A 25,205-nucleotide genomic window follows, 5' to 3' on the forward strand; every position below is an offset into this window, starting at 1 on the left:
AATCTGCGAATAGGTGAATCCACGGGTGCCGAACCCGCGAGTATGCGGGGTCCACTGTGCTAGTTATGTTTACTTTATTATTATTATTATTATTATTATTATTATTATTATTATTATTATTTTTTTTATTTTTTTACATACCAAGGCAAGGGCGTTCAAATAATCTCAAAGATTCAGACTGCTCCGCAAAATGAGAAGCTGCTGAAATTTCAGGAAAGTGTGATGAAAAAAAAAACTGTGAAGATTAGTGTTGATTAGGGAAGTTCAGTGAAAGGTAATTAAAAAAAAAGTAGCAATTGAGTTAAAGCGTTTTGCTATGCTCGTTTTTCTACAGTGCAATAGTGCATAGTCCTATTTTTCTCATCAAAGCACACGTTGCAAAAATTGTTCATGTTTTTTGGAGATCTGCAACGAATTTTGAATGTTGTGTTAAGAGAATTAAACTCGAAAATCGATGTGCCACTATGCATTTCGTTCGACTCATCAGCTGAGTCAACCCTTGTGACGTCACAGCCCCGCCCCCTGAGTAAAATCTCTCTGCGTCCCAGCTGGTGAGTGAGTGTGCAACAAGCCCGTTTGTCTTTATGCACGCATGCACGTTGCCAGTGGTGCGTGGCATGCCGGGAGTAATTCTCGTGCTGTGGCTCCGACTATAGGGACTGACCACCTGGATTATAATTATTATTTTTGATTTAACTTTTTTTTTTTTTTTTTCATTCGCTTGTCTGGAGAAGCCACGCGCCAACATGTCCGGGAGCCCGCAGGATGTGAGCAAGCTCACCGAGCTAACTTATAAGGTGAATCTAACAAGTGTTCGGTTATAATTGATGACGTTATTACGGTTGTTTGATTTGAAATGGGGAATGGGGGTTATGCTATAAAGTTTGCTGTGGCTCCTAAATCTCATCAAAGCAAACAAAACACAAATATACCACCTCCATTTTTCGGGTCTTTCATTTCCCCTTATCGCCTATATGACGATCCATTGTATTCACATTGTTTAAAACACGTTCGACTGAAGCGCTGGAATATTTAGCTGTCAACAACAAGCAAGAGCATTCTAGAATGTCACTCCCTGTTATTATTCCCTGCTGGTTCATCTGTTTGTTTGAAAGTGAGCCATTTGTGATCAGAGCAGTGTGCCAATCAGTGTTTGTTCCTGCTGTAGATTGTGCGCAGATGCGATCAGTGGTCATGGGGTGATTAGTTTAAGTTTGCTTAGTTTTGCCGGTGTGGTAATTTAACCCAGTGGTGGCCAAACGTTTACCTTCCCGAGCAGGCAAAAAATGTGTGTTTGTGTGTGCCTTGTCAGGTACTCGTGGCAACTGTCGATACCAGCCACTGATACTTAAGGCAAAAAAAAAAGTGACATTGAGTTAGTAGTCCTCCTAGCCAGTAGTTGGTGCTATACAGCGAAAGTGAGTACTCAAAGAGTTGTCCCGATCCAATCATGTGATAGAAAATGATGATGATGAAATGAGTGATTTTCAGCTGGTACCTATCAGATTTTTAAAAAATGTTCTTAATTTCTAAAGTAAAAAAAAAAAACACATAAAAAGTTATCATGTTGGGATACCATCTATCCATCCATCCATTTTACGAACCACTTATCTTTAATACGGTCGCAGGTGTACTGGGGCCTATCCCAGCTGTCTTTGAGCACTCACATTCACACCTCTGGACAATTTTGAGTGTTCAGTCAACCTACCATGCTTGTTTTTGGAATGTGGGAGGAAACCAGATTATCTGGAGAAAACGCACACAGGTTACGGGGAGAACATGCAAACTCCACACAGGATGGCCGGAGCACCCCGGATTCAAACCCATAACCTTGTCACTGTGAGGTGGACGTGCTCAACAACCGTCCACCATACGGCCTAGGATACCTTTAATTTTTGAAAAAAAAACAAAAACAAAAAAACCATTATTTTCAGATATCAGTCTGAAAAAAAGTTGTATCGAACATCCCTAATATAAAAATATATATGTATGCACACACACACACACACACACACAGACTGTGGACTGTGAATTTGTAAAGCTATGATCTAATCACTGGCGTGATTGGAAGGGAGTTTTAATGTTTCCTGACATCCTTCCTGCGAAATGAAAACAAAGAATTTGAGGGTGAAATAACAATTTTTGTTATTATTAACGGCATGATTGTTTTTGTGTGTGTGATGGCAGAGAAGTCCATACATGCCATAGTTTCAGTGGAACGGGGCGAGGAGAGAAAAAAAATAAGGAACCTGTTTCCTTTTTTTGCTCTCTTAACTCCACTCTGCAGTGTGTTTCTCATTGTAAAGTCATACCTGTCTCCTCATTGTTCCTTTCGGGGTGTGCCAGGAGAGCGAGACGGGGTGGTGAACAGCCCTTGACTGTTCAGGCATTTCAATAGAGAGGGTGGGGGTGATTTGGGGAGTGGGGGTGTAATGAGGTTTCTCACATTCAAGTAGCAACCACTTTTGTCTTGCTTGTCGAGCGGGACTTCGCTCTTTAAAAGGGAGTGTAAGGAATACACACACAAGGTCAAGTTAAAGATTGAATGTTTTATTGCCGCCGCATTGAAAGAGCAACCTGCCCCGTGTATGCTGTCTCTTCTTTCACAAATGACGACCTGAAATGAAGTCTGCGATCAGTCGCAAGGTGTACACAGCCTGTCACCCAAAGTCAGATGGGATAGGCTCCGGTTCTGGACATTTTTGTCAATGTAATTCAAAAGAAAGTTAAGTTTCATTTAAGATTACTTGTTACAGGTACCTGATTGTTTTGTTGGCTTTAATGGCACATGTATAAAAAAACAACAAAATGATATCAGCAGTGATGGACTTCAGCGCTGAACATTTTTGTCAATGTCAATCAAAAGAAAGTCAGCGGTTTTATTTGAGCTGAATTTATCACAGGTACCTGATTGTTTTCCATTGTAGAATAGTTTTGTCGACTTTGAGGGTGCATATACAGTGTTATAAGCGGAACAATGTCAACTGGGTTGGACTTGAGTTCACCTGTGACACTAATGAGGACACGCGCAACAGATAATGGATGGATGAACGGTTGTAGTATGTGTGTACGTGTCTTCCTTTACCCACAATGTTGTCAACTTTTTCCCAGAATGTGATGGACCAGTTCAACCCCAGCCTGAGGAACCTAGTCAACCTGGGGAAAAGTTATGAGAAGTCAGTCACAGGTAAGAACACACATGACTCACTTTTTACTGTACATATTGTCCCCTTTGCTTCCGTGTGTTTTAGCTAAGTGCTCTCTTTGGATCATGTTCTAATGTTGTTTGTGTAACAGCACCTGAAAACTGAACATGGGCAAAAAATGCTCCAAATACAATTATCAAATTTTGATGAGCATCTGAAGTCAATGTCAAATGACAGTTTATAGTTTCTTTTGAGGCAACCTTATTATAGGTACCTGATTGTTTTGTTGACAACTATTACAAAATGTTAGCATGTCTGCTTCACGATTCTGAGGGTCTGGGTTCGAATCCTGGCTTAGGCCTTTCCGTGTGTACCTGATTGTTTTGTATTTGTGGTACATTATTGTTTTTTTGGCAACTTTTGACTTACATATACATTGTCGTGAACCACTGAACGATGCGCAGTAGGGCAAACACAACTGGAGTGTTTGTGTCCGTTTAACAGTTACAATGTCACTCACTAGGGGGCCAGGAAAACAAGTCATTCTGCTTGAAGGATATCAAGATGTTTGAATTTAGTTTGTGATCCTCCGATACAGGCATGACGCTCGCAGGAAGGGCCTACTTTGATGCCATCACAAAAATTGGGGAAAACGCTACCATGTCGCCAGTGTCCAGGGAACTTGGTAAGTTGCATGGAGGTTTAACTTCATTAAGCCTGATGTAGAGTGTGTAATCTGTAGTTAAACAAGCTATTGATTACAACGTTACCAACGCAGTCTATTTAAACAAAATTCACACGTAAATCAATGAAATCTGAGCTCTCTAGTCATGTATATTAAGTGAACTTAAACCTAAATAGCAACATAGCGGATTTCTGCTGTGAAAGTAGACCATAAAGAAAAGATTAGCATTCGCAAAACACATTCAGTGCATTATTAATTCTAAATTTAGCATCTAAATTTAGCCTCAAATGCAAGGAATGTAATCTACCAACATGTTTTACTGATTAATAAATGTAAAAATCCTAAAATTTGATTGTATCACAATACAAACTAATTTTGTGCTGACTTAAGTTGGTGTAAGCTCAATAGTCATGGTAAGGAAAAAGTGAAAATAGGTTTTTACATTATATTAAGGCCATGTACTATTTTAATTAAATGTATTATATTTGACATTATTGTGATTTGTTTAATGTTTGATTTGTATTTAATTTTTTCTGAAGCGCTCTATTAGATAAAGTAATTTGTCTTTCCACTCAAATCTCTCATTGTTCCTCTCAGCAAAACACAAATAGGTTTATTTTTTTACTAATCATTTCTTGGAACAATGCTATTTAATCATCACGTTAGTGACCTTACAAGAATTCTGACTAAGGGAAAGTGCCCAACTGACAAACTTCCTTGTATTTAAACTGCATGGCTGCCCTCAGGTTTGTGCAAGCCTGTCGTTCATCCATCATCCGACTTATCTTCAATTACAGTAGAAGTGCTAGAATTCTAAAGCTGCTAAAAATTTTCAATGGGATCATAATACATTTGATTATGATCCATTAAGCTGCCTCTCGGTTGTAATTCCAGACAGTATGACAGCCAGTGAATGTGTTGTCATTTATTTTCCATCTGAGCAAATGGTGTTCTCGCCCTTGTGAACAATAAAATGACATTGTTATTCTCCTCCACATCTTTGAAAAATAGTTGTACTATTGCAAAATCTGAAGTGGTGAAATGTCAGACAGAATTAAAAAAAGTAGAGCTGGAATGGGGTGTGTGTCTTGCGGGATGAAGGAACAATGTAACAGACTATCATAAATCACTCAGGGGAAGTACATGAAATTCTCTGTCTTTAATCGCTTTTTTGGGGGGGGCGCCGGTGTGGGGGCGTTCGTTCAAAATGTAATGATTTATTTATCTCATACATTATTGTTAATTGATTTCTTGTAAATAAAATGAAAATATTTAGTAAAATAAACAATTTACATATTTATTTATTTAAATGTTTACCTTTTTTTTAAGTAAAGAATTGGTCCATTATTTATGATTCAATAGATTCCAAATGGTACAATTGAAATTGAGAGTTAATTGATATTTTATCATTACAATAAACTATTTTACAAGGTACACAGGTCAACTACAGCCACCATAATAAATATTGTTCAATTAAGACTTCCCTGATAGTCTTTTCTCCGATAATCTTTTTAAAGGAATAATCTTTCATACAGCGCTTGTAGTGGAACTCATTAGAGTTTGTCTGTGGTCCTAAAGTTGCATCCGAGGCTTGAAGATCCAAACAAAGGTAATGGCATCACGGATATAGTTTGAACTTCTTTGGACCGATGAGGAAAAATGATGGCACTTAAATTGGTGAAGTTCTTCAATCATAACGACTCTCTACAGTCATCTCGTGCAAAAATGCAGAAGCGGTCTAGCACTTGCTCCCCGCTGCAGGGACTATTTATCGAGAGAGTGTGAATCCTCTTGCAGCCCGCTGCAGGCGTCATCCAGCAAACATTCCGAATAAACACGGGCACAGAGGAATGTCTTCTCACCACTGATCCTTCCTTACCCCCCCGAGTTGACTCACCCTAATCCACCAACTGTTTGTCTGTTGTGGTGGCTCAAAGTGGAGCCAAATTGATCATTTATGTTTTTGCTACGGCCCAGGGCAGCATGGTGGGCTAATGGTTAGCATGTCTACCTCACATGTCTGTCATATATGGGTTCAGTCTCAGTCCAGGTCCCAATAACACACATTTTAGGCTAATTGAAGACTTTGAAATTGTGCAGGTGTGAATGTGAGTGTGAATGGTTGTTTTTCTATTTTGTGAAGCCTTGCATATTTGGTTCAGCATCCAAGTACTGTATTCACCAATTCAAGTTCCTTTTAAACCTTCATGTGTTGCTTTAAAAAATCTGGTATTTGCAGTGTTTGTGTTAAAGCAAAAGCAATAAACCTATTACTTTGGCGCCATGTTGTGGCATCTTGGTGTGAAGGAACTATGTTGACATGACTGAAGGAGTTTCATTGAGGGGTGGGGGGGGGGGAGTGCTTACACGTCATCTTGTGGGATCTTGGCATTAAGGAACTATCTGAAGTGAGTTGAGGAGTTTTATTCAGACAAAAGTAGTGATTTGCTGGCATTTTGATGTTAAGGAAACTATAAGTGAGTTGAAGAGTTTTCTTGACACGAAAATAGTGCTTCGCCACCATTTTGTGTCAAATCTTTTTAGGCATGGCCGTCAATTATGGATTTTCACAATTCGGGGCTGGGTGCAAAAGCTATGTAACAAAGGCTTTGCATGAAAACGATCTTTGATGCCGATCACGATCAGCGAGTTTAAAAAAAAACAAACAATAACCGATCACCAATCCATTGCAATTCTACTCCCTGCCATGGTCTATTCCTGGCTTACTTATTCCTGACTTTTTTTGTTTTTTTTCTGTCCTCTATTCGCGTGTGCAATGTCGGGCCCCTTTGACCTCAAAACCCATGTGGATTACAGCCCAGCTACGCCACTGATGAGAGGGCCTAATGCTGTGAAATCCTCTACTACCGAAAACTTCAAGTTAGAAACTGCATTGCTCAATGCATTTGTGACAGGATCCAGCAATATGTAACATCTTTGGATAATGCTTCTTCATTGGACCATTCAGGTGTACCTAATGATGCGGCCCATGAGAATAAAATTTCACTGTATGCTTCAAGTCCTATTTTAGTGGGTGAACAATTAAAAGCTTCCTGTGCAAGAGGGCGTGAGTGGACTACAGGGAGTTTCCTTTTCGTCTCTGAAAGGCAGCAGGTATTTAGGGACTGAAAATGTGAGCGGAGAAAGAGAATGGCGCAAACCACACCCCTTCCAGCCTTTCACTCTTTTCTTTGTCAAGCATCTTTTTGGAAATATGGAGATATGCTATCAGCATGAGACGAATGGTAATGTCAGATGCAGCTAGTTGTAACTCGGAGAAAGACGATTGAGAATGGAGGGGACACGGTGAGCGTTTTCCCCATGGGTAGCTTTAATGAGATGATTTCAACGTTTTGGAGCTGTTTGATGAGTTTGTTTGACTGTCTAGACACTCACACAGTATTGGCCGTGCGCTCGTGTGTGATGCATGATGAGCAGTTTGCCTTTCAGTTCACACTCAAACATGAGCGTTGCAGAATCGTAAAAGTCACAGATGATGTTTTTTTTTTTTTCACCGACATGGTTCTTCTCAAACCAAATGAAAATACCGGTCTTTGTATTTTTATTAGAGCATTGTATTATAATGACAATGTGACTCAGTGTTGGCCTGCTGCAGATGCGGTTTTGATCCACTGCTTTTTGGCCGCATAAATCAAATAGCTAATGGACAGTTGGCAAGTCAAACACACTCACTGGCCACAACCTCAGGTGCACCTTCGCTGCCTCTTTAAAAAGATTTCAATATCAATTTTCTGCTCAGTTTACCTGCCTTATACTGTACACCCACTGGAATTTGAAAAGTGAACAGTACTATATAACAGTCACAGGAAGTTGCTTTCTGTCTATATAAATTGTTAAAGTGAGCCCCCAATGCTTTAGACACCTGCGGAAAAAAAAAAACACTTTTGAAAAAAAATAGTTTCACCTCTCCTATGTGCTTTATATAGATTGTATCTCTTTAAAACACACCGTTCAAAATATTCCTTACTAGAATTGATAATAATGAGTAGTGCTTTTTAGAATATTTCTTAGTTCTCACTCGCGCTCACACAGTTCTTCAAATAAGACGGTAAGGTTTCTTGCTTCGTTATTTCTCACTTCCTTTTGAAGTTTAGAGATAGGTACAGTGTACAATACTGTAAAATCCCCTTAAATCATTCACTGCCATTGACATATTTATTTGTCTTTTCACAGTCCAGCCATTCAATCGCAGGAACTTATTTAAAGAGTTTTTAATTTTTTTTTCAAACGTTAGGGTAAAAGAGGGTCTGAAAATGTCTGGCAGTGAATGAGTTAACAAAAAAAAAAATCGGCAATAGCAGTGGCGCAAAAGGCGAACTGATGCGTAATGTGGAGGATGTGATGTTGTTTTGATACGTTTGTTTAATAGGTGCGGGAGGAGTAAAAATATAAAAAAGTACTTTTACATGGCTTTTTAATATCTGAAACATTCTCCGCAATGAACGGGGTTCCACTTTAGTGAACCAGAATCATGTGACTGCCATTGAAGCAACCAATATGTTTTTCTTTGGGGCAGCTGTTTTTCTATCTTGCAGTGACTGCGTGATAACTGACAGAAAGATAAGAAAGAAGAGATCAGAGCCCTCCCGCAGTCAATACGGATTTCACAATTTTTATCACTCTTACAACACGTAGGGCGTAGCACGTCTGAGGCAACAGTCTCCAGGACTGCCCGGTGATGTATGATTTGGAGCGTGACGCACAGAGGATGTGGTCACATTGGAACACACACACATACACACTTGGCCTGTGTGGGCAAGCTCAGTGATGCATCTCATTGGAAGACTCAGTGCTAGTTGAGAGAACACATGATATGTGTACTGTACTTGGCGAAATGAGGAAGGACTGTCAAGGGTAAAATCAACAAATAAAGCTACAAACATTGACTCAGATTGCGCAATTAACCTTCTTGGACACCGAATCGGTAGTAGTTGATTCGTCACAGGCCATTTCTACTCCTAGAATGATATCATGTGATAAGAATGTTGTAGGTGTTGTTTGCTCCGCCTCCCTTAACTATTAAAAATCCTGTTAGACTGAAATTTGATACATGAGTAGAACCTGAGTAGAACCTGTTTTTTTTGTTTTTTTCAACTCACCCCAATTTGCTAATGCATGTGTAGCTGTACAGTTACTTCGTTACAGAGCAGCAGGAGCACAATGGCGCCAAACCTGAAATGTTAGGACCTCACGTAGAAAATTTAGGAGCGCACAATGCAAATTGACTTGCCAAGTAAATATTCATGAAATTAACATTTAAATTGGGGCTTTAGTTCAACCATAAACTTTGTTTTATGATGTTTTGGAACAACCGTGTTGTACAGTGTCATATCGGACCCCCAACCCCCAAATAATCCTTTGCCAAGTAAGGTATCCATAATATTAGATGTAGCATCCCTCCATACGTACAGTTTGATGTATTGCAGTTCTCCACCAAGGTGAACCGTAGCTGTAATAATAAATCAGGCTGCGCAAGGCAAAATATTTGATGCGGGTCTAGTTTTGGGTGTCATTTTTATGAGATCTTCCCTTTTTTGTCTAATGAGTATCTGTGTAACTTCCTTTCTTGCAGGTATCTTAATCAGGGGCAAAAAAATGCATCCCAAATAATTTACAAGTGTCTTACGGCAAGATATTTGACCATTTATTCGATTTATCTGACCTCACTAGTAAGATAGTCCAGTAAACTATTTCTCACTAAATGTTACTAGTAAAGTAAAATTGCACACTAGTTGCCAACTGTGTGCTACAAGTCGTACTTGTATTAGTAGCAGTATTTTGAATGCTCCGAAGAGATCACAGTGAACGGACTCTAGAAGTGACAGATTGATATCCTTTATCAAGAAGTTGTAATATCTAGCTTGGGTCCCCCACCTCCTCCTGCAGGTTTTCACACCTTATTAAAGGCTGCAGGTGCACGCTGGCCTCTTTGACTCCTTCTCAGCCCCCATCTCGACCCGTGCCGCAGCGGTGTGTTACGTGGCCTGGACAAACGAGCACCGCCACCCCTCCCCGGTGGCGAGCACAAAGGCAACATTTACCAGTGCTTTCTGGTGACCTTCAGAGGGCAATGTTGTTGTAGCTGGACATTGCCTTTTGGATGGCAGAAGTAGTGCTCTGTATCATCGCGTTTGTTTGCCTAGAGTAGGGGGGTGCAGGTGTTTAGGGGAGAGGGGAGGGCAGTGTCAGGTCAAATGTACATGAATGGAAGCGTGTTTAGGTTGTTGTGTTGACATGGGTGGTTCTATGTGCTTTTTTAAAATGGTTCTCATATGCAGTTTGTCCTATTTTAACTGCCTATTTGGAAAACTCCAGTGAGGATTTTCACACTTTTCCTTGACTTTGTGTTGTTGTATGTTTTCCAGAAACAAAAACAAAACAAAACAAAAAACAGAAGGTTTCTGCCTGAAAGTGTTTATTTGCAGAGCTGGGCAATCTCCGTCCTCCGTCCGCGACCTGGGTACCCTTCCTTCCTCGTCCTTCCGTCCTTATTCATAAAAATTATCGTCCGCCGACCCCATCCGTCCTCATCCTTTTAAAGTGCTTCCGTCCTTACATTCCGGAACGGAATGCCCATATTTGTTTTTCTGACAAAACAACAATTCACAGTTAAAAGAGCTATGTGCAAACTATTGTGCTCAAAAGCTTCCTTTAATTTTTAAAACAGATGGCCATTAAGTTAAAGAAAAAAAAAAAAAAAAGGAAATACATAAATTCTCATTCTGATGTTTCAATTTTGTTCTTTATACTTAGGGTAATTGACCAATTGAATATTTATAAATAATTATTAGCTATAATAATTATTTCACTTAATTAGAAATAGGGGATTCATTAATGTAAAATCACCTTTGTAGGGAAAAATGGCTTAATACAATAGTTATTACAGGATAATGTGCGGTGGGCCTGATTTAAAGAAGGCAGTGGGCTGTATGTGGCCCACAGGCATTCTTTTCCCACACCTGATTTAAAGTCTTCAAAGTCAGACTATCCCTCAGCTAAGCCCCATTCGAGCACGTGGAGAACATACAAACTCCGCACAGTAAAGCCTGACCTAATATTCGAACCTGGAACCTCTTGAGTGTGAGACTTACATGCTCGCCACAACCTCACCGTGCTAGCTATTTGTTATTGTACTTTGTTATTGTACTTTATATAAGAAGTCCTTTAAGTAAAAGGTTATGGTGGTCAGTTAGGTAGGTTAGCTTCCTTATTCAACCCGTTAGAAATTCTGGTCATGTAATTGTTTTTGGACAGACCTCTTCTTTGACACCAGGGTGGGGAATTTGTTTTGGAAAAACACCAGTGTCCATAGGCCCTTCCGAGCTCACACATTCTCGTTACCTCTTTGCATATGTCCACATACTGTATGATCCTGAAAAACCATGCAAAGGTTTACACTAGATCACCATCCTATAGTAAACCTGGAGTCTAGATTTCACCCCATTGTGATGGAGGGAGTGAGCACTGCTGCTTATTTACAATTGTCCGCCGCCATGGACAGTGTTGACTCACTGCCATTGTCTCATACCGTATGCTGCTCTATCTGTGGTGCAGGCTGGCTGTGAATGGAGACAGTTCTAAATCTGCTCCCTCCCCTACCCCCGGAGCCAGAACCATACACACAGATTGTTTTGACAGAGATTGACGGCTGTTCAAATACTGAAGGAAGATATGTCATTGTTGCGTATGCGAGGTGTTGTAAACCCGAAAGCAAACATGATATGAACACTGCAAGATCATCAGTTTCGGAATGTAGAATTACGCCATACTAAGTTGTTTTTTTAAGGACCGTCATGCTTAACTGATATTTGTTACTTTCTAGGTTTGGTTCTGATGGAGATTGCAGAGGTGCACAAAAAGGTCCATTTTGAGCTGGAGCAAAATGTAAGTAGCCTCATTAACACAGGCGGAGCTAGGAGTTTATTCCTGTGGGTGGCCATAAGGGGGGCCAAGGATACATCAGGGGTCCGCACAACAATAAAGTTTATTTATTTATTTATTTTTAAAACGCTGAACCGATAAAAATTCATTATATGTTCCCTACTGGGCACGGGGGGGAAATTTGGAAAAAAATCGGAAAATAACCAAAAGTCAATTATCTGGTCTAGCACTTGGGGGTCCAACCATATTTCGGGAGGGGGGCAGTGGCCCTGTGGCCCCTCCTCTAGCTCCGCTAGTGCTTAGTAAACTAAAAATACCTGTAAGTCCTTTCTTCTGTGGCCTTATGCTTTAAATCTATGTTGCTCACCTAAAAAGTGATTATAATATCATGTTCGGTTGTTTTCTCTATTTTGTATGAGTATTTGTCAAGGGCAAAAGCTCTGTGGTCCTTGCAATGTTGGCATCAGGCTGAAAAACTAGGATTACTTACAATATAGACAAGAAACATGTGGAAGTCTTAGAAACTGAAACATTCCTCGGAGTACAAGAAATTTTCGAACGCTACAGGTGAACAGGTTTTCCGTCGCGTCGAGACTATCCTGCGGCGATAGTAATGAGTCTGCAAGACAAGAACAGTAGGGAATCTTTAACCAGGAAGCTCTTTAAAGTCCATTATCATGCCCTTTTATCATAATAGTGCCACATGACCGACATGTGCGGTGTGTTTCTTGGAAGGAGTGAGAGACAGAGTTGCAATAATGATTTTGTTTTTTTGTCTCCATTATTGCAGTTCAAGAGATTCCACCGAGAAGTTCTTGCTGAGCTGGAAAAGAAGACAGAAATGGATGTGAAGTATATGAATGTAAGTATGTATTTTTGTTGTGTTCAGAATTAAAATACTCAAGTACTGCTTCAATTCCTGTACTTCAGTAAAAGTACAGGTATGTTTTCAAAGTAAAAAATCAGCATAATAAATACTCAAGTCAAGTACAGATGCCTAAAAAAATATTTAGGTACTGTTCAGGACAGTGTATTTGTACAAAGTACTTTATTACTTCCCACCAATGTTTTTGTTTGTCAAAATGCATCAGGAGTAGTAACATATCAAGTCTTTCCCTTTACTTAGGCTACGTTCAAGCGCTACCAGTCAGAACACAAGTCGAAGCAGGACTCCCTGGACCGCTCGCAGACTGACTTGAAGAAGCTGAGGAGGAAGAGCCAGGGCAAGCACCTGTCCAAGTACGAGATTAAGGAGAATGAGGTGAGATTGAAACCAAAGACAGCTACTGCTTCCTTTCATGAGGTCTCAGGCAGTCTTGTTCAAGTTAGAAAGATTTTAAGGTGGATTTGTCATGAAGTTAACAGCAGAAAAATGATTAAACAGTGTGATTAGTCACCATGTTTTGAGCCCGTATTACACTTTACCAAAAAAAATGTGTAATATATTACTTTAAATGTCAAACTATAATATTAAACTCAATGGTGCAGCTGTTACTTTAGTTTAGCATAAGCACGACACATTCAAATATAACATCCAAAACTTAGCACAGCATCGCTGTCATTATCATTATAGTAGAACATAAGTTTGCTAGTTAAATGCTAACATTCAGTTGGAAACGCTGTACAATAACGAAAATTAGCATCACTGTTGTGTTCATTTATATTCAATGGGAAACGCTGTACACCAATGAAAATTAGCATCGCTATTGTGTTCATTTATAATCATGAAACAGCATCCAACAACACTACTACTACTACTACTACTATTACTACAAGTACTCACTGGCATATATTGTACAAGGAGTGTCAGAAAAGGTCAAGGTGGTGTCACAAAAGGTGTATTTCAAACCCTCAGTGCCCTTTCTGGAATCTAGTTCATCTAGAAACTCCTGCGAATGACATAACACTCCTCTTTTTCTCTTGCTTGATGCTGATTGTCTCATAAACTTGAATACCTAAGCTATTTTGCCAGCGAGGGAAGCTGAGGTGAACTTTAAAATACTGCAAGGCTGGTATCGCAAAAGGTATAGTTGAAACCTAAATGACATACTCTGGGTTTTTCCCTTCAGTGTGGGCAAAACGCTGATTTTTTTTTTTTGGGCTCCTTTTTCCCAATTTCAAGGGGACCTTTTTTAAAAATGTAGACAACTATATCTACATCTATGTCCGGACCTCTGCTTAAGGTGAATCTAATATATATTTCTTTATCGTGTATCCGTTGCTAGGAGGAGAAAGGACAGTTGATACTGATAAGTTTGATTACATGCCTTAAAGCGGAAATGAACTCAAACATATTTTTTCCAAGAATATGTTCCCAGCAGACCCACTAGTCTAAACACGGCATTCTGATTGGTATTGTGTTTGTGGAATATGAGTTAAGCGGCAAAATCCACCCCTTTTTAGCCATCTCAGGGGGCGACCATTTTGTCACTTCTGTTGACTGAAAATGACATCACAAATGCTCAGGGCTCAGGTAACGACCAATCACGGCTCAGCTTCAGGAAACAAGCGATTGGTCGTTACCTGGGGCCTGAGTAGTTGTGATGTCATTTTAAGTCGACAGAAGTGAAAAATGGCCGCCCCCAGAGAGGGCTAAAAATGAGTGAATTAATTGTTATTCCACAAACGCAATATTTATCAGAATGCCTTGTTTCAACTAGTGGGCTTGCATAGAACATATTCTGGAAAAAATATGTTTGGGATGACTTCTTTAAAGTCATTGTCTAACGTGAATAGGTTTGGAGTTATTGGGTCTGAGTATTGCTTGAGGTGTGCTTATTTGCAGACATCCTCATAGAATTCTTTCTGACCTGTTGTGTAGACACAACTGGCTGTAGGTGATTTGAAAATCAATCTGGTGTGAAAAGTCAAACTTGGATTGTTCTGTAGGCTGTGAAAGTAGCTTTTTTTGAGGGGTTGGTATTGGCCTCATGTTTACGATCTGGAATGACATGTTACTTAGAATACACATTATGCGCGTGGCGCTTGACACCCTTAACATGACTACTGAGCTGAAACCGCGAACCTCCCTTCTCCCAAGCGGATTCCTCGTTTATACCAAGAGTGAGGTGAGGCCCAGCCTTGTAATCATCATGCAGCCTAAGGGCTCACAGAAACGTGATTGCTTGCTCGCGCCAAGTCTGCGGGATTTGTTGGAAATGGGAAGTGAAGAGCACTGATTCAGCATCTGACTGGCTGTCATAGGGACACAGATAAGATGGGTGAGTACGAAGGAAGTGTCTGTTTTTATTGTTACCATGACAGCCTGGAGAACACGTATGAGAAAGAAGGAGCAGGGGAAGAATAAAAGGACACAGAGAAGTGTATTTTTTTTTATATGCCTCATGTCAGGCGTAGTCTGCCATCTGTGCACTTTAACCAGGAGGATCATTACAATCTCTCTGTGGGGCAGCGGTGCCTTTGAACACCCGGCAGGCTAACTAACGTCTTACCATTTTTTTAATGCTTTCATATACAAAACAAAGATGATCAAAGAGGCATGAAGGCTTGGCCACAAGTTATTTTCCCTGCAAGGCAAGGGTGTGTCAATCTCTACGATGTGCACTATTATTGCGTGAATGCAGAGACCCGAGCACAAAACTATGAAAATAAATGAAGAGGGTTGTTTCGCCATTTGTCAAAGCATTCAAACTCGGAGAATAAAATGTGTGTCTCCCGCAGTGGTTAGCTATTGTTTTTCTCCAGCCAGACATTTTTCAGTGCTGAAGTATTTGGCTTTTTCTCCCAAAGATAAGAAAAAGCGATGACGTCACAGCATTCCTGTGAAGCGCCCAATGAGACCGCTCTGATGCAATCCCGATTTGTAACCAGCATGGGGGTGGGGGGATGGTTGGGGGCTAAGGCATTTTTGAGGATTGGTATAGTATGACATGATGTGTTGAATAGCATTATGGTATTTTGGAGTTGTGTGAATGCATCGTCTCATTCTACTGCTCTCAGTAAATACAGTCGCTATGTAAAAAGCTAAATAAAAGCCATTACTTTTCTCAGTCCAAGATGATAATAAGAAGAAGAAAGGTTCTGAAGTAGTGATGGTATTTTTATTTTGTATTTGTGTATTTGACTGACTGTCCCATTCAATAAATGGCCCAAAGTTTATCGGCAACTGTGGCAAAAAATCGACCTACTTTGAAGCATCACTGTAGCTTTACTTTAATGGCAGCGACAAATTGAAAATGGCTAGTTGTTGAGCAGGTTTTTAATCAGGTTATTCATCCTGCGTCTTGCCTTTTCTGACCTTGCGTTTTTTTTGCGCCCGCAGTACATGGAGACCATCTCGTCGCGCCAGATGGACATGCAGAAGTTCATCGCCGATGGCTGCAGAGAGGCTCTGCTGGAAGAAAAACGCCGCTTCTGTTTCCTGGTCGACAAACACTGCATGTTCTCTTATCACATTAGCAACTTTCACGATAAAGTAAGAACAAAAGTAATTCCTCAGTAATCCAGTCCTGTGATATAGATTTGACCACACTCTGTCTGCGCCTCCAGGCAAAAGAGATGCTGAACGAGAAGCTGCCCAGCTGGCAGGAGATGTGCTGCGACGTCAGCAAGGTGCCGGACACGGTCAAGCACATGATAGACGGACTTTCCATCAATCCAGAGCAATCGCTGCTTGCTGAACACTACAAGAGGGTTTGTGTTTTCTTGTTGTGCAGTCATTCATGCTTCACACTGAAAGTGGGACGGAACATGTATAACGCACTGTGTACAGTCCGTACCTCTGTTTTTGACCCATGGTTCGGTGCATTATTAACTCATTTACTGCCAGACATTTTCAGACCCTCTTTTACCCTAATGTTTGAAAATATTTGAAAAAAATATAAATAACTTCCTGGGGTTGAATGGTTGGACTGTGAAAAGACAAATTTGTGAATGGCAATGAATGAGTTAATTGGTTATTGATATTTTATAAAAAAATCCATACCGATCAGGCCTTAGTAGATTATGGACCTAAAATAAAAAAAAAAAAGGATAAAATAAATTAAGTAATGTACGGATACGTGAAAAATGTATTTCAACAAAGTATTTGTACTATGTTACGTCTCACTATTGATCAAAAGTAACATCAACTTGACTCTCTGCAAGATAAGGAGGGGTAACTTAAGTGTTTTATGTTTTTCATCTTAGCCCATTATCTCGGGAAGGTGCCGCCATCTGATGCGTCAGATGTATGGGTCGAGTGGCTTTTAGTTGATTATCAGCCCTGAAGATTCCGGCTTTGTTTCCTTCTGATAAAGCCTGTTGAACATTTAGGCCACCTCTTGCATTGCCACATAGAAAAGCACAGATAAGATGATAATCACGTTTGCCTTCAATAACTCAACACGGACTTTGATCAGTGCATTGGTGTCAGTATTTTAACTCACATTAAAAAAAAAAAAAAGTCTTTTTCATATGAATTTCATCTTATTCTCTGTTGTCAACTCAGAACAGCGTTGAGTCAATGGTGCCGCCCCCTGCACCCCCCGTGAAGGCGCACACCAGTCCACTTGCAAACATGTTCAATCCCGAGCCCAGATCTCCAATCACCTCCTCTTTAGAGAATCACTCAGGTATACTATCTTTTAATGCACACCCGATTAATGCATAGAGGAGTTGTTTTCTTGAATATAACACTTCTGCCAAAAACATTTAGCATAGCTCAGCACAAAATTCCAGTCAGCTTGGTTCGATTAATGTAAACCTTGTCAAAGTTTCATGGTGGATATCACAAGAATTTGGGAAGATGACTCAGAGTGTGAGCTATTTATTGTACACGTTTTTATAAGCCTTTGCTTTTTCAGACCAGGGCAGCCTCAGCGAGGACAGTCCGTCCCGGTCGACCTCACAGGTTTCGGGTCTGAAAATGACAAAAAAGCCTCAGGTCAGGACAATCTTTCCACACTCTGCGGGAAACAACGGCACCCTCCTCAGTTTTGACGAGGGCGACGTGATCACCATGCTTATTAAGGAAGAGAAGGACGGGTGGCTTTATGGCGAGCTGGAGAAGACTGGGCAGTAAGTTTCCTTAAAGGGGAAGTCAACCCCAAAATTTCCTTGACAATAAATGTTCTACGTGCCTCCACTAGTCTAAACATACCACTCTGATTAATATTGCGTTTGTGGAATATCAATCAATCAATCAAAACACTTTATTTGTCCCCGAGGGGAAATTTAGATGGCGTAACAAGCAGCATTGTAGGACAACACAACATCATAAAAAACATATATCAATTACAATAATAAAATGAAAATATATATATATATATATATCCATCTACTGCCCTATAATATAAGTTAAGCAGCGAAATCCACCTGATTGTATCCATCTCAGGGCGGCCATTTTGTCACTCTCTGTCGACTGAAAATGACATCACAGTTGCTCAGGTAATGACCAATCACGGCTCACTTGTTTTCTGAAGCGGAGCCATGACTGCTTGTTACCTGAGCCTTGAGCAACTGTCGTTTTCAGTTGACAACAAGTGACATAATGGCCGCCCCCTGAGATGGACACAAATTATGGTGTGATGTTACTTTTATTTCTTTTGCAAAATTTCAAACAAGTCGATGCGGCACATTGAACAATACAGTGAATGTGAATCTGGAATTACATTGCTGGTCTATTAACAAGAAAGTGAATTTGTTCCTCATTTCTGTGTGAACAAATTTTTATGATACATGGACATTTTTGAAACGGGATGATGTCTGCTGGTAGTTTTTGGTAGGCTGTTACTTACATAAGTTGTTTTTGTGCGGGCGTTCAAGCGTGACTTAACCTGTTCCATCCTTGTAAACAAACACAATCTCCTTCATGCTGGAGAATGTGTTGTTGTCCTTTTCGCATACCTTTCCGTTCGTAAAAAGGCCACAGCCATTGTCACCTTCAGTACTCATACTAACAGTTGTGCCGCCAAACTGACAATCAGAGTTTTTCCCATTGCCTAAGTGGCAAGTTTCTGCTTTGTCTCGAGATATTTTGTTGTGTTATGTAGGAACAGAAGAATATTTCAGGTATGTTTGCGCTGCCATAACTTCTTCTGCTGCCTCTTTGACCTGCCGACAACATATACAGGAATACACGTACAAGAAATGACGACTAGTTTCGATTAGTCTACACCAGTTTGTTAATGAATATGGGAAAGTGTATGCCTGATTTATTTTCTTACACAACGGAAGTGCATTCCATTATTCGCATCTTCGTGAATCATTAAAACGCATTTAATGTTGTCTTCACGCATCACCGCAACGGATCTCGTTTGACTGCACTGCTGTATTAAATTATTATTCGAAGATCTGGCACAATATAGAACTTGAGGATATGGCCTTAAAAGAAAGTCTACGATTTTTTTTTTTCCAAAAGTCAAATTTCCGACTTTAACGATTTTTTTTCCTGATTGCTGGTAGAACAAGACAAATGACAATGACATTATTAAAAAAAGAAAAACAACTTTACCGTTTGTTTGTTTCCCTCCAGGGAATTGCTTTATCTCTCCTGATGTCAAACAAGCTTTTATCTTTTTTTTTGTCCTCCCAGCATGCTTTTTTCCTGGCATCAACTTTCACAGAAAAAAACACAGTTGGTGAGACAGGCGACCTTGATAACATATTTGTGGCTTGGAAGCACAAATCTTGACTCGTTTCTAACTTTTTGGCAGATCATATAAATTGTTGAGCGTGACTGACTCTGCATTTGCTTTCAACCAAACTCTTTGCTTGTCATATGAACCACAATGTAAATATAAATCCATGATTATATGTTGTCTCTTTTTAGCAGGAACTAAAGCTGCTAATTTTTTTTTCTTTAAAATAGTTGCTCAGCTGATGATGAGTCTTGAGTTGGTCTAGATCTCTAACTTCCCCCTAAATTATAAGTCTTCCACCTTTTTGGCTGTGCCCCAATGCGAGTTGGACATGGAAGAACCTGAGCAGCTGTTCTCCATACTAATATACTTTTGTGTAGTATTTAACATTTGTTTTATACATAATGTAATTTGCTGTGTGTCTAATACCGTGGTGTACGTGTGTCTTGTGTATTAGGCGTGGTTGGTTCCCCTCATCCTACTGCAGACCTTTCTCTGAGCCGCTCATATCAAATAGGTAAGAAAACATAATTCCTTAAAGTTCAAGTCAACTCAAACATATTTTTTTTCAAGTATATGTTCTATGCAAGCCCACTAGTTGAAACCCAGCATTCTGATAAATATTGCGTTTGTGGAATAAGAGTTAATCCACTCGTTTTTAGCCATCTTGGCTATTTTGTCAGCAATCACGGCAGACCTGTCGTCTGAAGCTGAGCTGTGATTGGTTGTTACTTGAGCCCCGAGTAGTTGTGATGTCATTTTCAGTCAACAGAAATTACAAAATGGCCGCCCTGAGATGACCAAAAACGAGTGGATTAACTCTTATTCCACAAACGCAATATTTATCAGAATGCCGCGTTTCAACTAGTGGGCCTGCTGGGAAAATATTCTTGAAAAAAATATACTTGGGTTGATTTCCGCTTTAATGTAATAGAATAGAAAGACGATATTGTTGTTGTTTGGAACATATACAGACTAAATTATGCAGTGCAAATAGCAGTAAGGCTCAGTGGGAATAATGTTCGATATTACGCACAAGTAGCAGTGCAGTCCGGAATATTTATGTAAAAAGAGTTGCAGCAATTTGAAATAAACGCTGGTGTTACTGTAAGTCAGTATTGCATATTTGAATTATTATAGTTAATGTGTAAAATGTCATGCAGCAGCAATTTGGGATCACCGGTACGAAGTCTGAGTGTCACCAGTCTACCCGAGCTGGATGAGGACGAGCCCTTGTTGCTGCCGCCGCCAGACTATTCGGATAACTTCCCCTCACGCACGCCGGTTCCACCAATGCAGTCGCCACAGAATACGGTCAGCATCATCATTAAACATCTATAAATACATTTATCAAATTGCTTTGCATTTGTCAGCATGAATATTGAATGAGTTGAAATGTGCGCAAACACTCTCAGGAGGCTTTTTGGTATACCGAAAACGTAGATTATTTCATAAATGAAAGCATTGAGCTGCTTTTTCTTGAACATCAAAAGTTTTAGAATTATATTTTAATTTTTGTTGAATTAATACTACACAATACTTACCATGGTGTTTTAAAAAAAAACACAAAAAACACCTAAATTAAAAAAACAAAAAGTGTGTTTTTTGAAAAAGCTAAAACTAATAAAAACTAACAAAGCCGCTCTGGTAATTAATTAAAATTAACTAAATATAAAAAACGATACTCAAAACGAAATAGAAACTAACTATAATTAAAATTCCAGAATTATAATAACCCTAGTTGTGACTTTTCTGTTGAGCTATTTTGGTCCCAAAATGGCTTTGGGATATGCTCGTCCAATTGTGGCTTCTAACTCCCGAATTCTGTTCTTTGTTTCACTTTGGGCTGTGGCCATGTTTGAGTTTCACCTCTCACGTTCAATATTTCCTGCAGCGATAATTTTATTGCTTTTTTGCAGAGTTAGTCCATTATCCGCACACACCCCACCACACAAATGTCATGACACGTTTTCAACTCTGACTAAATGTCTATGATCAACCACGCCCTTGAATGAGGCACAGCGAGTCAAATCATTCCTTCCAAGTCAGTCATATTATATGACATGACATTTATCTAGGCTGTGATTGATAAGAACGTTGTACTTAAAAATACCGTACTTAAAGCGGAAGTCAACCCAAACATATTTTTTTCAAGAATATGTTCCCAGCAGGCCCACTAGTTGAAACACGGCATTCTGGTCAATTTTGCGTTTGTGGAATATAAATCAAGCATTAAAATGCACTTGTTTTTAGCCCTCTCCAGGGGCGGCCATTTTGTCTTCTGTCGACTGAAAATGACATCACAACTGCTCATAACGACCAATAACGACTGACCTGTTTTCTGAATCTTAGCTGTGATTGGTCGTTGTGAGCAGTTGTGATGTCATTCTCAGTCGACACAGAAGACAAAATGGCCGCCCCCAGAGATGGCTAAAACGAGTGGTTTAACACTTATTCTACAAACGCAATATTTATCAGAATGCCCTGTTTCAACTAGTGGGCTTGCGTAGAGCATATTCTTGAAAAAAATATGTTTGTGTTGACTTCCACTTTAAGTAGAGGTACAAGACGACGGGTAAAAGTAGAAGTACTGATTTAACTCATGTACTCAAGTACACGAGTACAGAGTCAGAAATGTACTTATGTACAAATGTAAAAAAAACTTGTTTATTTTAAATTGTATACAATACCATAACTTGGCACTTTGCTACTTCCTGCAACTAGCTCAGAGGTTTTCCACCTTTGTTTGGGAGTGCCGATGAGATGATAGGAACATTACAGAGGCAGAGGTAAAGGACAGGAGGGTCCAGTCACAGCCTGAGTCGTTGCTATGTCTGCTGATAGAGGATGTTCGCGACCAACCAGCATACAAGCCCAGGCACAGTTCTCATCTCCACTTTCTTGTCACGGTGCCTGTACTCAATGTCCTCTCTACCTGCTGCCTCAGGGTTTTTTACTCTCCAAGCGCAATGCCATTGATCTTCATTTTCCTATACTACTTCTTTTTGAAATATAGTTTTTTAATGTCATGAGCGTTGTTCAAGGAAAGGTTGGAAGCTAACTGCTCTCTTTAAGTCTTGTTTATGAGGCTGTAGGACAATAGTGGACCCTTGGCACTATTAACGCAGCAACTTTTCCTTGGGTAACCGGCCCTTATAATCTGTTCTGGGTGTTTCGAATAGGTTTAATGTAGTGAGAATTAATTATTGGAAATCACATAACACATAATCACATAACAGTGGAGGGCCATACTTTTCCCATCGATGATATAAGAATACAGCACATTTAGGGTTGCAGAATAAATAAGCCCTGTCTGAAAAACAAATCGGGGAAAAGGAAGTGTAAGTACAGTTAAAAACCTGACAGGCAAAAATTTGGAGATGTAGTTTGAGCACAGCAAATAACCAAAAACGGCTTTCCTTTTTAACTCATTCACCGCCATTGCCGGATTCACTTGCCTTTTCACAGTCCAGCCATTCTATCCCAGGAATATATATATATATATATATATATATATATATATATATATATTTTTTTTTTTTTTTTCTTTTCAAACTTTAGGGTACAAGAGGGTCTGAAAATATCTGGCAGTGAATGAGTTAATTACTTTATTATCAGACATTCTAAGGTTTTCCTGCTCTCTGCCGGACAGAGAACATATTACATCAACCTTTTGGGTCAGTAAAACTGGTTACAGTTCTACTACAGGCAAAAGCAAACTTATGTGTAGACTACAGTTCCTCACAATGCATTGACGTGACGACAAATTGCAAGCTTGCAGTACTGTATTTTAAAACACTCCTCAGCTCCCCAGCAACATAGCTGAGATACTTTTTGTTTATAAGACAATCACCATCTAACTCAAGCAAGAGAAAAAGAGGAGTCAGTGTTTTCATTTGCAGGCATTTCTCGACGAGCTAGATTCCAAACGGGGAGCTCTTAAGTTTACCGTGTACTAGTAGCTTGACGTGTCAAAGCGCTCCATGGCACCATCAGGCAGGACAATTGTTGATGAGTAATCTAATCCAACCAGTTTGGTAACACTGTCATTTCTTCACAGCTGGAATGATTTGTATGGCTTGTATGGATTTATGAGGGCTTGCGTGTTGGCGGTATGGTCTGAGGGTCATTTTTGTCATTTCTCACACTGTAGGTTTCTTTACAAAATGGGACAGCAAAGGTTCCTTTTCTAGGGTGAGTGACCAAACACAAGTAACTTCTTTCAAAATGTTGCCACTAATATCCACAGGCAAACAACCTCATGATAATTTAAATTTTCTTCACTGCAGAGGAGGAAATCCCTTCGCGACGGTCAAACTGAGACCCACTGTCACAAACGATCGATCAGCACCTGTCATCTAAACGCGAAGCAGTTCAGGGGAATCCCCTGCAACCCACCAAAAAACTGTACCCTCACCGGACGTCTCACCAAATGCATTTTACCGTGCCACAGTATGGATATATAATCCAAAGTGTAATGTTTATGCATCTATGGCTCATGCATCCAGTCTGTGTTCATGTCAAGTAATTCCAAATAATACTCAATGAAAACACTATTGAATTGCAAATACCTTAATACACTGTTGTCTCAAACTACTGAAAGAGAGAAAAAAACTGTTTGAACGTGTTAGAATTAAGATCCAAATATCTTTATCGTTATGTCCTCCAGCCAAAATGTTCCAAACCTAAAGTTTTACATGAGTTGTTTTTATGTGCCAATTTTTTTTAAGCCAATCTGTGGTCGTATCTGTCAAATACTTTTATCTACCAGTTAGAGGAAGAAATTGTTTGTGCAGAACAAATTGAGGACAAGCATTATCCCAAATGACTCAAGCTTTTTGTTGTTTGTGCTGCAGTAACTGCAGTGATAAATGCATTTGTTTGCCATGTTCCTGCCTAGCACCCAGACTGTCTTCCTGACTTACAGAAAAAGACAGACACATGTAAAAGAAAACATTCACATTTCTATTTTTTAATATATTGAGTTGTCTTCTTTTCAAAGAGCTGTGATGTTATGCAGAGGTTGTGAGAATGAAGGGAGCGTGCTGTGTTGATAAAAAGGATTTGAGAGCCACAAGTACGTCAATATCCAAAATAAGATTTTATATTTAAAAGCAGGAGGATTGTCGGAGATATTTAAATGAAATTGTACAGCATTTGTCCATGATGTGCTCACACCAAGATGGGTTTTGGTTGGACTGCCAGTGTTTTAAATGGATACCATTTTGATGAAGGGAATATTTTTCACGCTTAGTGATTTTGGCAGGTGCGCAGATTATGCGATATGCTAATGACGTTCCTCACCGGTTGACATTTACGTTGTCTGTTAATGTCAGGTCACAATTAAAAAATACATGAAGTAGATTTTGTGAGGAGATCAAACACGTATTTGCTTGACAGAATGTGTACTGTATGATTGAGAAGTGATCATACTCGGTTATTCCTCAGTGCCTCCTTCAGTGTACCTTGCCATTGTGTTCACAATGTAGCCTTTTTTCCTTAATAAAACATGATACAGTCTACATATATTTGAGTGTCATGTGTGTGTGTGTACGTTCACATATGGACAAAATTTGTACCCCTCTGTTAATGAAAGGAAAAACCCACAGTGGTCAAAGAAATAACTTGAATCTGACTTAATACATTTCATTACTTTAAATGAAAATTAACCAATGGAAATCAGACATTGGTTTTGAATTGTGGGTCAACCGAATTATTAAAAAAAACAAAAACGGGAAACCGACATGGACAATGACGATGGTACCCAGGTCTTTGTTGGCTATCTGGAATTTCGGGAAAACTCTGTACAGCTGGTCCGTTACAGGCTGGAAACGGCGTAAGTGTACATGGTTGCCCAGTTGCATTTGACCAGGACACAACTACTGTCCGCAA

At 39.7% G+C, this 25,205-nt stretch overlaps 1 protein-coding gene across 2 annotated transcripts; it reads left to right on the top strand.

Annotated features, from left to right (window-relative positions):
• The first annotated feature begins 532 nt into the window (after positions 1–532).
• On the top strand, positions 533–24,835 carry baiap2l1a (BAR/IMD domain containing adaptor protein 2 like 1a). 2 transcript variants are annotated; one of them, XM_086017355.1, is made up of 14 exons: positions 533–797; positions 3,112–3,187; positions 3,745–3,831; positions 11,675–11,736; positions 12,524–12,595; positions 12,860–12,994; positions 16,016–16,168; positions 16,243–16,386; positions 17,183–17,306; positions 17,538–17,751; positions 19,771–19,830; positions 20,480–20,627; positions 23,467–23,507; positions 23,603–24,835. In XM_086017355.1, exons 1-14 carry the CDS (start codon positions 747–749, stop codon positions 23,673–23,675), a joined length of 1,440 nt encoding a protein of 479 aa, XP_085873481.1. In that variant the 5' UTR covers positions 533–746; the 3' UTR covers positions 23,676–24,835. The 2 variants fall into 2 exon arrangements, with proteins under 2 accessions (XP_085873481.1, XP_085873480.1); XM_086017354.1 differs by having other exon boundaries at positions 534–797; positions 20,477–20,627.
• Positions 24,836–25,205: the final 370 nt, after the last annotated feature.

This window comes from Filicampus tigris, chromosome 19 (genome assembly GCF_054856515.1).
Source record: "Filicampus tigris isolate MCC_2025a chromosome 19, RoL_Ftig_1.0, whole genome shotgun sequence".
Taxonomy (NCBI): domain Eukaryota; kingdom Metazoa; phylum Chordata; class Actinopteri; order Syngnathiformes; family Syngnathidae; genus Filicampus; species Filicampus tigris.